Source organism: Lampris incognitus, chromosome 2 (genome assembly GCF_029633865.1).
Source record: "Lampris incognitus isolate fLamInc1 chromosome 2, fLamInc1.hap2, whole genome shotgun sequence".
Classification (NCBI taxonomy): Eukaryota; Metazoa; Chordata; class Actinopteri; order Lampriformes; family Lampridae; genus Lampris; species Lampris incognitus.
In genome coordinates, this window is record NC_079212.1 from 138,252,421 (window position 1) to 138,265,793 (window position 13,373).

General features: G+C 40.9%; 1 protein-coding gene across 1 annotated transcript; it reads left to right on the forward strand.

Moving 5' to 3' along the window:
- Positions 1 to 2,315: 2,315 nt before the first annotated feature.
- On the forward strand, positions 2,316 to 9,927 carry pth4 (parathyroid hormone 4). The gene is made up of 3 exons (XM_056275351.1): positions 2,316 to 2,379; positions 3,136 to 3,224; positions 9,588 to 9,927. The coding sequence occupies exons 2-3, from the start codon at positions 3,139 to 3,141 to the stop codon at positions 9,829 to 9,831; spliced, it is 330 nt and encodes a 109-aa protein (XP_056131326.1). The 5' UTR covers positions 2,316 to 2,379; positions 3,136 to 3,138; the 3' UTR covers positions 9,832 to 9,927.
- The last annotated feature ends 3,446 nt before the right edge of the window (positions 9,928 to 13,373 follow it).

The window sequence follows — 13,373 nt, forward strand, 5'->3', positions numbered from 1 at the left end:
TTTTTACTTACATTATTCCAGTTGAAACTAGGATCTGGCATGGTTAAGTTTGAAGGATAAGTCTCGGGGTTAGGTAAGGGTTCAGGTTTGGTATTAAGTTCTGATGGTTGAGGTTAGGGGTAGGAGCTAGGGAATAAGTGACGTCAATGAGGAGTCTTTACAACTATTTAAGTACCAGCAGCCTTGCCAACATGTACCCTGGCTCTGCCAAATGACAGAAGCTAAGCAGGTGTGAGCTTGGCTAGTACTTGGATGGGAGACCTCCCGGCATAATGGAGTTGCTGCTGGAAATGGGGTTAGTGGCCGTTCGTCCCTCTGGTCCTAATAAAAAAACTAAAAAAGCTCCAATGCCCCAGTGCAATGATGGGGACACTGCTGTTGGAGATGCCGTCCTTCAGATGAGACGTTAAATCGAGGTCCTGACTCACTGTGGTCATTAAAGGTCCCATGATACTTATCGCAAAGAGTAGGGGGGGGTTCCCCCGGTGTCCTGGCAAAATTCCCAGCCTGGCTCTCTCCATCTGACCACCTAGTCAGCACGCAGTGTAATTTGCTCAATAGTTCCTCCCTCTCCACCTCAAGCTATTGTGTGGTGAATGTTCTGACACAAAATGGCTGCCGTGCATCACCCAGGTGGGTGCTACACATTGCTGGTGGTTGAAGTGAGTTACCCCCTTCAATGTGAAGGACTCTGGGTGTCTAGATAAAGCACTATATATATAAATGTAATACATTATTAGTAGTGTGTGTGTTTGTGTAGAAACAACTCTTTTAATAACACAGTTGAGAACGTGACGAGGTGGATACGGCATCGCGTCATTGGCTCCTCAGATTGTCTCCTTATCCCAGCCACATTCCCCCACGTTTCTTCTTTGTCTCTCATAGCCACCATTTCTCGCTTTCATCTCAACAGGACCAGCCCCCGTGCATATGTTTTTTTTCTTTTCTTTTCATTTCTCATACCCATATAAGGTCATTTTTAATGGACTTTCATTTCTCCGTTCATTCTGCCCAGCCACAGGCCTCCGACCCTGCTCACGTTTCTCGCCGTGGGAAACCCGGCCTGGAGACTGTTGCCATGAGGACTGCGTTTCCAACAGGGGCTGTGATGCACCAGACTGACATTGTGTTTCCAGGGCAGCTGCACGGCTTCATTAAAGAAGCGTTTCAATGTCAAAAGACCTGGAAAACGAGTCCAGAAAGTTGAGTGTTTTAACAGAAGAGGTGTGAAGGTGTGTGTGTGTTTAACCCTTCTGTTGTCTTACAGCTCGAAAAGGCCCTTAACAGTGTTTAACAGCAGCAAAAAGACCCTAAATGATCTTTTTTCAACCTGAATTTTGATGCCTTCTCCTAGAGTGACCCTAACATTAGAAAACGTGAAACACCGTTTTTGTTCATATTTCCATGAAAGCTGTACACCACTAGGGTAATAAGATTGTCTTAGGGTCATTTTTGACCCTGACATGTTTGGGTCATGTGACCCTATAAAAACGAGTGGTGTCCACTGATTAAACGCAGTCGTTCTGCACTGTGAAGAGAGAAAACCCAGATAGTCACCACGTTTGCGATGAATGACAGGTTGTTTCTTCATGCAAAATCGATTTGGGGTTGAAAATCAAATTAAGTTGCTTTAACTTAGAGGTTTAATGAAGGCAGGTCATGAATGACCCTTAAGACACGGGCAGTATACAGAATGTGTGGACAACACAAGGGTTAAAATGAATAAAAACATTTTTAAAAAGCGTTTTAGCCTGAGGTTCTGTATTGGTTTGTAAATTAGGAAAGACTGCCTACTGATGATCCGGCTCACTAGAAACCCAAGGATTACCTTAAGACCTTAAACTCAATTCATTCCCTGAGGCTGAAGAGGTTGCTTGACTGCAATCCCTGAGCCACCCCTCTTCAAAATGCTCAGCTCATCAAACCCTTCCCTGGAAGAAATGGGAAGCTTCAGCCAGAATAAAAAAAAAGGAGAAAATAATAATTCCCTACAGGAAATTCAATTTATCTTCCATTGACGAGATCTGATTAGGTCAGCAGTATGTCGGAGATTTGTAAACCGCCCGTGCAGTAAAATTTAAATATAGCATGTACAACATTCCTTAGACAGAGTACAAAGCATCCCGGATCTTTCCCTCTACGAAGTAAAATTCCAAAATCAAAGAGATTCAAAAGGTTTCTACTCGCTGCAATTAGCATAGCAAATGTCTGACGTGCCCGTTTCAGCGCTGCTCCTGTGGGAGTAATAGAGGGCTCACGTGTGTGTATGCGTGTGTTTGTGTGTCATGGGTCTGTATATAGGGCCCGGGGTCACATCCATCGGCACAGAGCCCTTCTCAAGTCACAGGAGCCACATCACCTTTCTTAGACAGGACCCATGTAAGTACCCTTTGTGTCATGGTTTTCTTTGATCCAGTCGTGCCGGGATTACAATATAGCCGACATTCTGCACATTAAAGCATTTTGATCACCAAAGGCTTTTATCTTAGTTTGATTTTTATTTATTTGTAATTCACCCATCTCTAGAACTGCTAAGTTTTAAATTATGACTGTTTGATTAAACTAGTCGGTGGACAAAAATGGGACGAATAGCTTTTCTTTCTTTTTTACAAGACATGAATTTAGCATTACAGTTTGTCAAATTTCTGGACTATTAAGTGCTATGACATTAGATAAGCATGATGTCATAACACACAACTTCTTTCAGAGGTCTAATAAAACGGCAACACTGCAAGATTCTGTGGCTAGTTTAATCAATCAAGTTGTTATTTTTTACAGCGCTTTTCTAGCTACAACGGCCACTCAAAGCGCTTTACAATTAATGACATCAGACACAAAAGACTTACCATAATTGGCCATTAGTGCTTTTGAAAGCTGTAAATGTCAAGAATTTGATAACTTTGTGTGGCTAACAGGTGTGGAAGTCCACACATTAGCATTGCTTGTGAGTTAGCTGCACCCTTCCAGTACTGGGACAGTGTTAACTGTACTGAAACCAGTTAAGGAAATTAAACTTGGAGCATATTTAAATAATGGACTAAATATCCATTATGGGCGCATTAGTTTTGGCATCTGTTGTTTTGCTGCAGCGATGTGACCGAGAGACAAGGTCAAATTCTGTTCTCGTTTCTTTAGAAAATGCTGGTAAACCAAAAACCTGTGCAATCATTCGCTGTCATGGTCCTCCTCATCTTCACCATCGGCCAGTGTCAGGAGAGCCAGAGGTGAGTGTACCTTAATTATGTTATTGGAAAAAAGCCTTTTTTTTTATTCATTTGTTTAAGACTCATAACTTCAACAGTTTTTTGATACACAGAAATCTTGTTGGATCCTTCTTTTGTCAAATTTATAGATCGAAGGTGAAAAGTTCAGGTATAAAAACTGTGCTGGATGTTGACTGGCTGATGAGACCCAGGAAAAATAATGTTGTTTAATTTATTTTTTACATAAATTAAGTGTTGAGATGGTAAAAAAAAACATATTGAAAAGAAAAAAATTTAAAACTTGATTTTTTTCAAATTTTACAACATGTCCACTGTAGTGGACAACAGTTTAATTTAAGTGTTTAATTGTTCTCAAGCGTGAAACATTAAAAGGCTTAGTATGTACATGGAAGGATCCACTGGAATCATCCAGTAAAATACAACACCACAAACAAAACAAATAGCAAATGCAGATTTTCCATTTGTATGCATTAACTTCACCATTTTCATTAGACGTTTGACTCTAGGTGGTATTTCATGAAGCATTCTGACTTTTTGGAGACAGAAGAACATGTTGCACTTTATGCATCTCACAAAGGTTTTGCTTTTGCATCCAGGCATTCTGCATCTGGAAGCATTTGGAATGTTGAGCATTTGGGGCAAATGCTCAACATTCCAAGGCTCATTTTCCTGAGCTTTCGTACTGCGAATAAAGGCATCAGCCAATCACGTTGTGCAGAATGGACGTTATGTCACAACTCCTATTGTCAATGACGGACCTGTTGATCGTTTGTGTTTCTCCTCACCCTGTATTGTATGATAAAGGAAGGACACATAAATTATAAAGAGGGGGAACTGGGGGGGAATAGCGTGATCCTTCCACGCGCTACGTCCCCCTGGCGAAACTCCTCACTGTCAGGTGAAAAGCAGCAGCTGGCGACTGCAGCCCCCCCCCCCCCCCCGGATCAGCAGAGGGGGTGGAGCAGTAACCGTGACAGTTTGGAAGTGTAGGGTAATTGGCCAAATACAATTGGGGAGAAAGGGGGGCATGACAAATAACCGACACGAAAACGTGAAATTTTGTGTCGGTTATTTGTCACGTCTCCTGTGTGTAAAGGCCTATAGACGTCACAGTAGACCTCACTGTTAACTCTCACCTTTCACAATGTTGTTTTAGCCATCAAAGCTACATGTAAATAGACAGCTTTGACTGAGAAAGACAAAGCACAATCAATAATTTAGCACAATTAACTTGTTATAAAAATGTTAAAAGGGATAGTTCACTTGAGAACACTTTTGCGCTTTTTTTTATATGTCCATCCTTCCAGGGGTGGGCAATCTTATCCAGAAAGGGCCAGTGTGGGTGAAGGTTTTTGTTCCAACCAAGCAATTACACACCTGTGTCTCCTAATCAAGTTCCTCAGCAAAGCCTCGACTGGTTGATTAGAGGGATCAGGTGTGTAACTGTTTGGGTTTGAACAAAAATCTTCACCCACGCTGGCCCTTTCCGCCCAACCCTGTTGTAATGAATGTGTTAACATTTTTCATTAATTGTTTCATTAGGTTCAAAAATAAAATGGTGGGATCTATTTTCTGGAACACATGTAGGTTATCCTTCCATTTCTGCACTGATTAAAAACCTCAGAACCCTACATGTTGGTTTTGGCCCACCTCATCTGGGTCCTCCTCACCTGAGCTTTCACCCTCTTCTGTCTGATACTCTCTCTCTCTGGACTCTCATCCGCGGATAAATCGGTGTCAGAATCTTCCTCAGTGGTTCTGTTAAGAATCCTCTCTGCCTCCGTCATAGAGCTGTCTACTGAGGGAAAAAAAAGAGAGACAAACCTAAGTACAAAGTCCTGATGTCCACTACAGAGGACATTCATAAATTAGCGTTTTTCAGATGAAAATAAATAAGCTCAGCTCTGAAAACTCACTCAGATATTCCTGAGATATTTACTTACTCGAAACAATCGAAATATAACGTTAAATTTTTTTCATTTATGAATATCATGCTTACCTTTCTCTTTTCCATAAAACGCCCTCTGAGATGGCAGCCATTTTGAAGATTGTCACAGGCACGTTTGCAAGATCACCCCCCCATGTGACGTCATTTTAAAGGCACAGTTGTCCTCTTTTAAGGGACAACAGGACTTAATACAGTGGCATGTATAGTAAGAGCGACATGAGCAAAAACACAATGACAAAAATGAATGCTGGGTCGCAGGAGGTACCCCTTGATTAAACTATCTGGACCCCGAGTAAGATAATAGAACTAGTCTAACTGAAAGCACAGCTGTTTGTGTCCAACCAGGCCCTGGTTGACACAACATTAAATATACCACACCCATTCAAAACACACTGCCTGGGGCGTCCGGGTAACTTAGCGGTCTATTCTGTTGCTTACCAACATAGGGATCACAGGTTTGAATCCCCCGTGTTACCTCTGACTTGGTCAGGTGTCCCTACAGACACAATTAGCCGTGTCTGCGGATGGGAAGTCGGATGCGGGTATGTGTCCTGGTCACTGCACTAGCACCTCCTCTGGTCGGTCGGGGCGCCTGTTCGGGGGAGGAGGAACACAATTATGAGGATGATACTGATCCTCATAATTGTGGGCGTAACTTCATAAGTACAACTTGAAACTGTCACCCATTTGCTGGAAGGTGCAGGTGAAAGTTCGTCGACAATTCCTTGTCATGTCGTGGACATTTATCCATGGTAAATCTTGCAGGCATCGCGAAAAACACGCCAACGTCAATAAAACGCGCCAACAAACGGGAAACTGGTATGACCACTACAGTAGAAACCGGAAGTCAGTGGACTACAGTTATGCACAGAGCCGATTGACCGGATACAATTGCGGAGGAAAAAGGGGGGGAAAAAAACAAAAAACTCCTGACGGACTGTGACACAAAAACATATTTGACAAGGGAGGAAATTGTTTCTGTCTAAGATGGCATGTATGGGCTCAGTCATTGGGCCTCATTCGTGCTCTTACACACCCATGGGATTTTTTTAGCCCTGAACTTTGTGTCACAGACCAGTGTAGAACCTGGGTAACCCCTGAATTTAGACACCAACTGGCTAACACTGATGTCTTTACAAGCCTGGTTAATTGCTCATTGCAAGAGGTAGATGATAGATGTTTGGGGGAAGGAATTACAAATAACCATCAGGCTTTGCTGTAAGACAAACCTGAGAGCTAAAAAAAAATAAAATTCCATGGGTGTGTAGGAACAAATACGTAGGTACGAACGATTGATGAATGAGGTCCATTGAGAGCAACAGCTTTCTCATATCATCATGCCCCAAATGTAAATTCACACTTAACAAAGGACCTCCAACAACAGTATTTTGTACACACAGATCTGTTCATAAAATATGAACTATTCAAGAAATCTCACGCAATAATAATGTTGCACACTGCAGAACCCTACCAAGCTTTTATGGGGCCATATTATATTTTGAAATAAGCAAAGACTAATATAGCCAGAAAACTTATTAATGGCTCAGAAGAATTGGAACCAAAATCACCCTGCTCTGGATGATACTCATTTTATTTATGGTTTTCCTTTGTCAGCTCTCAGAAACTACTTTGCAGATCTATCAGCCATTAGTGCAAATGCAAATATGAGGAATGAGGGCAAACTTTCCTCATCGCAACAAAACTCCCACACACTGCTGTCACATAACTGGAACGAGTGACGCTCGATGAAGGTTCCTGTATTAAAGGCTCCCGTGGAAGGTTTTTATGCCTTTATGTCAGTTCTGACAGCAGCTCTTTGATTTGTGAACTTGTAACCTTCACTTTCTTTTGAGATCCTTTAAACAGCGGCACGTCTTGGTGTAAAGATAGCATCTAATCAGCCGTCCAGAGTCCACCAAATAGTTTTTCTTCTTTGTTTTCAACACTCGAGAACATGCTGTTCTCAGTATATGTCTTCTTTAAGGCGTAACTGTTATAACCTGAATGCATGTTTGCTTGTGCATTCAATTTAAAGACAAGTGCCATTTTCAACATTCAGTATGTGAGTAAGAACAAATTTTGATTTCTGAAATCAAATGCTGAATTTCCACCCCTCCGATTTATCATGAGAGAAAAAAATCAAGGGAAAGTTACGAGAACATTCTTTCATGAAGCCCAGTAACTCTCCGCTTTTAAGAAGTAATTTTCTACACGAGGTTTCTTTCAGTTTAGAGTGAAATTAGCATAAAATATCAATAAATGCCTGTATTAGTAGACTGGGAATATTTACTCTTACTGTGACGACAGTAAGACAACACAGACAACAATATTCACGTGTGCGTGTGTGTGTGTGTATGATTGATATATATTTGTACATATGTATATATTTGTTCACATGAAACGATACAAGTACATTATTGCTTCTTGGCTTCAACGAGTGCATTGAATTGTGAAAAAACATCATTTTGCCACTTGCAGCATACACAAAACACACAATCATTCAGCATTACTTGGCAACACTATACTTGATTTGACATCAGTTTAATAGCCTGTTTACTTTAGATTTCGGTGTGATATATTTGTATATATGTATTATTGTGATGATGTATTACTAGTAGGCATGCGATTCTTCTGTCTGAAGGGTTACTTGTCTATATTTACTGTTCCAAGTCCTGGTGACCTTTGGAGTGAAACAGATCTACTTCTTTACCCCCTTTTGCAAGCACATTACTGTAAGGCCCAGAAACATTCGGCCATACTATTCAATATTAGTAGGACCACTCCGCTAGAACTGACCCATAATTCAGTGTCCAGTTCTACTAGTATTCTCCAGTATTTATCATCTTTTGTCTAGCATTTTTATCGTATTGGGGTGAAATTCAGGTATTGCCATATCATGATATGCAATTTTTCTGTCTAAATGAATGACAATGAGAGTCTATTACATGAACTTTCTCACAAAATTAGGTTTCGAAATATTTGCGGAAGTTTTACTTAAACACTAGTTTTGGTTTGATATCGTAGCTACATAACTTTACCAAACATTTCAATGTGATGACTCTCTCAGTACTCTTAGAGGAGTCATATTTTATCCATTTTGGTAATTTTATATCATTTACCAGTGTCTGTGAAAGATTTTAAAGTTTATTTTATATAAAACTAATCAAAATCAATTGTTTTTTAATTATCGCAATCTCCCTGGAGAAAACACTGTTTCTGTTGTTTGTTTGTTTGTTTTTAAATACAGAGCTCAGATTGGCTGCCAGACTGGGATTGATAGGTGTGCTGTCCAATGGTTGGGTTTATGCAAAAAGTAGGTTGAAGATGATTGGCTGGGGCAGTTTGAGCATTCTAATGTTGCCAGTCATGATATAACCAACCACACTATACCAAAACAGCTTTCAAAATGTGATTTTTTTTAACATGGAAACTATAATAAAACATGACCGTATCATGAGTGAGAGAGATCCCTCCTCTGCTGCTCTCGCTGAGGTTTCTTCCTATTTTTTTCTCCCTGTTAAAGGTTTTTTTTTAGGGAGTTGTTCCTTAAACGATGAGAGGGTCTAAGGACAGGATGTTGTGTTGCTGTTAAGCCCACTGAGGCAAATTTGTAATTTGTGATATTGGGTTATACAAATAAAATTGATTTGATTTTTCCAATCTCTGAGATTAAGGTGCTAATGGGCTAACGGGTAGCACAGTGGCCCTGTGGTTAGCGCTGTCGCCTCACAGCAAGAAGGCCTGGGTTCGAAACCCGGGGTTGTCCAACCTTGAGGGGGGTCATCTCAGGTCATCCTCTGTGTGGAGTTTGCATGCTCTCCCCGTGTCTGCGGTGGGTTTCCTCCGGGTGCTCCAGTTTCCCCCACCATCAAAAGAAACATGCATGTTTGGGTTTATACTCCTGTCTGTGCCCCTGACCAAGGCAATGGGAAGAGAACTGGAGTTGGTCCCCGGGCGCAGCATGAAGGCGGCAGCCCACTGCTCCTAGCTACACAGATCACAGCTGGGATGGGTTAATTTGCAGTAAATGAATTTCCCCAAGGGGATTAATGAAGCAAACTTAATTAATGTGCTTTTATATGGAAGGACAAGGGCATAACAGTTTATTAGGACTCCTCTATGCATGGCATCTTTGCACACTTAAGCAGATATCATGTTTATCAAAAAATTCCCTGTGATTATCACGATAATATTCTCCGTATTGCCCAACAATGTTCTCTTTTAATGAGAGGTTATTTCACATGTGTTTTTGCTTTCACATTAAAGAAGTGAAATTGCACTTCCAACCAAATTCCGTTCAACTTCTCTCTCTTGAATTATGTGCAAAGCTTTGCATGAGCAAAATCATGTCCAAGCTGTGGCGAGGATCCAGTCTTACATAACACCCTCCCTTCTCTCATTATCTCCTTCTCTAGTCGGAGAGCGGTAACAGAACACCAGCTGATGCATGACCGCGGCCGCACCATTCAGAGCTTAAAGAGACTCATCTGGCTGTCCAGCGCTATCGAAGGCCTCCACACCGCCCAGACACGCTCCTTGTTAAGTTCACCAAAATCACTCAGCCTGGGTCTAAATTCGGCCATGCTGGCCAATGCCGGTGGAAGTGCCAAGTCTACTGGGGTGGAAAGCCAACATAAGGTGGCAGTGGAAAGCCTGTAGAGAGATTTTTTTGATCCCTATCTGACACCACTCCCCGAACGAGAAGCATAGCATGTCTGTCAAGCATATATGGTTTAGTGCACATGTATAAACAGTTTGTTTGCATTCACTCTAATGAAAAATAAAATAAAAATCAATGTACAGTAACAAAGAGCTCAAGTGCCATCAAACCCTTTCAGCGCAAAGTGTAACCCCTTCGTCTTGTGATGCAAGAAGATTTTTCATGTATTCTCCCATTCAACCAGTCTGAGCCTAACTCGGCTTCTGATAACTACACCATTATTAAGAGTACACTCTGGCAAAAAAGACGTGTTGCACTGGCCTCGCCAGGTTGAAACTTTCAACTAAGTTACAATGCTGGCCACATCCCAATCTTGATGTAATAGTTTTAAACTATTTTATTTATTTATTTATTTATTTTTAGCATTGTTTTCTGGGAAGATCTGATTTGTTTTCACCCAAACGTGACAGCAATTTCTTGTGATGTTGTACCAACTGTCGTATGCCTTCAGGATCCTTTATTGAGGTTGTAAACCTTCTTTTTTTTTTCTTGCATTTTTTTTTTTTTTTTGCTGCAAAGATGGCATGCCTCTAGGATGTTTCAACTCACTGCCTTGGTGATAAATTGAACAAAAAAGAGATCACACCACAACAAGGTGGCTTTGAAAGAGAAAATGTGTGACATAGGCGACACACATGGGGTCCAGCATGTTAGACCAAAAACAGCTCCTTTTTTATCATACGACAAACGAATATAAGAGAAAATTGGTGAATGTTTAACGTTTCCTTAACAATTTGTCTATACACTTTACGAACAGATCTGTAAGCATGAACAATTGGTGCCCGAGGCCCAATTTTCAGTTAAAATATGCAAGCACGGTCTCGTCATCATCAACATCACCCCAGCTGCCCAATAAGTATAATAAAGTTGAGGTATCTGATGTATTCCCATTTGCCATGGATAGTCCACTGGCTACCAGGAAGTAGACAGCCCTTCTTTACAGTCTCCTGCTTACTGATGTATGTGAGCTTCACAGCAGATGGCAGTTTGGAGAACTCCTAATATAGCACCTGTTCATTTGGGGTTAGGTTGGCTCAATTACTTTTGCCACCAATGAATCCCCCATTAACAGCTGTGCCAACTCCACTAGCTGGGCCTTTTCCATCCAGAAAGTTCCATGAGATCTTCTAGATGGTGGATGTGCAGAGGTAAAAATTAGTTTTTCCTTTCACCTGTTTTGCACTGTTGGCCTTTCGCTGGGCACTTTTCTGAGATGACCCCAGATTGCTCAGGGGTCAAGGCACACTGATCGTTGATAGAGCCAATTAATACTACTCCTGTTCTGATATGAGCTACATCACTATAGAGTGAAATATCAATCAAAATGTATTTGTATAGCACAATTCTTGCATAATATGCAGTTATAACTGCTTAACATATCCAAATGAAAATATATGCTATGAAACACATAAGAGAAAATAAACACAGTAAAAGAAAAAGGAAATACGAGGAGCAGGAAATACCAGTAAATGCAACTAGAGAGACAGCCATGCACAAAATAAGATATAAAATTAAGCTCACATTAGTTACAGAAATAAGTAAAAACAGATCTAAGAGCAGAACTTAAAGGGTATGTTTTCAGTTATTTCTTGTAAATGTCCACACTCTCTGCCAGCCAGGTACCAGTGTCCCTTCGGTTGCCTCTGAGAGCTGCTACAGGGCAGCAGAGTACTGTGATTTTTTTTAGCACAGCTTATTATGTTTGTTATATTACTGAGACCTGTGTTTATGTGTATTTAAGTTCTGCAGTGTTTCTATTTTTTTGCCCAGTTTTGAGATGCACTAGCCTTTGTATAATTCCTATTCTTCAACAAATTCATCTTTGTTTTTATATGTTTCCACGTCTTGCCTTGCATTTGGGTCTATGAGGTAATCTCTTGACACTGGCAGGCTGTTCCGTAGGCTGGTGCCATAATGGTTGAAGGAAATCTTGGCGTGAGTTTGACTCTGGGCCCATGGAGCAACTACAAACAGCTACCAGAATGGGCACATATCTTAAAAGCATGTTAGAAATGAACTTAAGAGTTGTTTAAAGTTAAGGGTTTCTAAATAAATAAAAAGATCTTAAATGAATGATAAAATTAATGGACAACCAGTGTAGGGACTTTAAAACAGGTATAATATGTGTTCTCATTTTGGTCCTGGCCAACGCACATTTTGTACAAGTAGGAGCTCAGCTATGCGTTCTTTGAGTTGAGGGGCATTACAATAGTCCAGTCTCCTAGCGCACATTAAAATTAAAACTACAATCCAAGATGATGTTTAGGTTGTTAGCCTGTTGCTTTGAACTGAATGCCAGTGACTTGGGTTCAGTGGTCAGCTTCTCTCTCTGAGCCTCTGATCTAATGACCAGTACCTCTTTTTGTCATGGATAATTTAAGAATTTTTTTAGACTTCCATTTGATGGAGAGCATCAATGGGGCTTGTGCTATCAGGAGTCATGACAATGTAGTACAGTGTCATCAGTGTAAGTGAAAACTTGTGCTATGTCTCCTGATGGCACCACCAAACAGAAGCAAGTATACATTGAAGAGTACGGGGCCCAGGATAGAGCCATATGGTACACCACAAGTAATGTCACAGCCCTCACACATTTCACATTCTTTTTCAAGAATGTTATTTTACTGAGGGAAATGACTTAATTGCTTAAAAAAAAGCAAGCGAGCGTCCAATGATCGCATCGCATTGGACATTCACTGACCATACTGAAACCGTCATATAAACAAACCACACATACCTATTAGCTGTGCGCTCAAAATCAGACTGGAGATGTTCCTCATTAATAACAGTGCTTTACAATGCAAGCGAGAGGATAAATAGAAACAGGGTGTCCAACAAAAGTTCAGCTCAAAATGGCATGGTGCACAGCACTGCGTCACTCATAGCAAGTTAGGACATTCAAATAGAAAATAAAGCAATCAAACTGATTTTGTTGCTGATGCTCCCTCACATTACATTCAGTTAGGACAGTGTTCTTTGTTTTTCAATAGCGTGCTACAGGAGGAGAGCAGACACATTCACACTTGCCCCACATTCACAGGTTGTCTGGCTAAAGTGGTCGTCACAGTAGTCAATCTATCCTAATCTTTAGAACACGTATTTAAATCAAACATTTTGGAAAAGTCATGCAAGTCTCTTGCATTTTTAGATTTGGAGAAATATATATTTTTTAACGGCCTGCGTACATTACCGTGTGCTTTGATGCAAGTCAAAGCAGAGGAACAGGTTGGACATTGAGCATGGACTGTGGAGCTGGTAGGGCCGGCAGGGCCTGGGCTCTACCTACTTTTGCACATCAAACGTCAATAAATTCAAATCCATCGGCAGCCACATATATCACACACTGCTTTCCTGAGTGCCCCCACACAACCTATCAGAATGCTGTAAATTCTGTTATCTAATTACTGTACTGGCTTATTGTGTCATGTGAGGTCAATCGAATTTTCACACATCAATGCTGCTACCTTCACACAGTTAACAT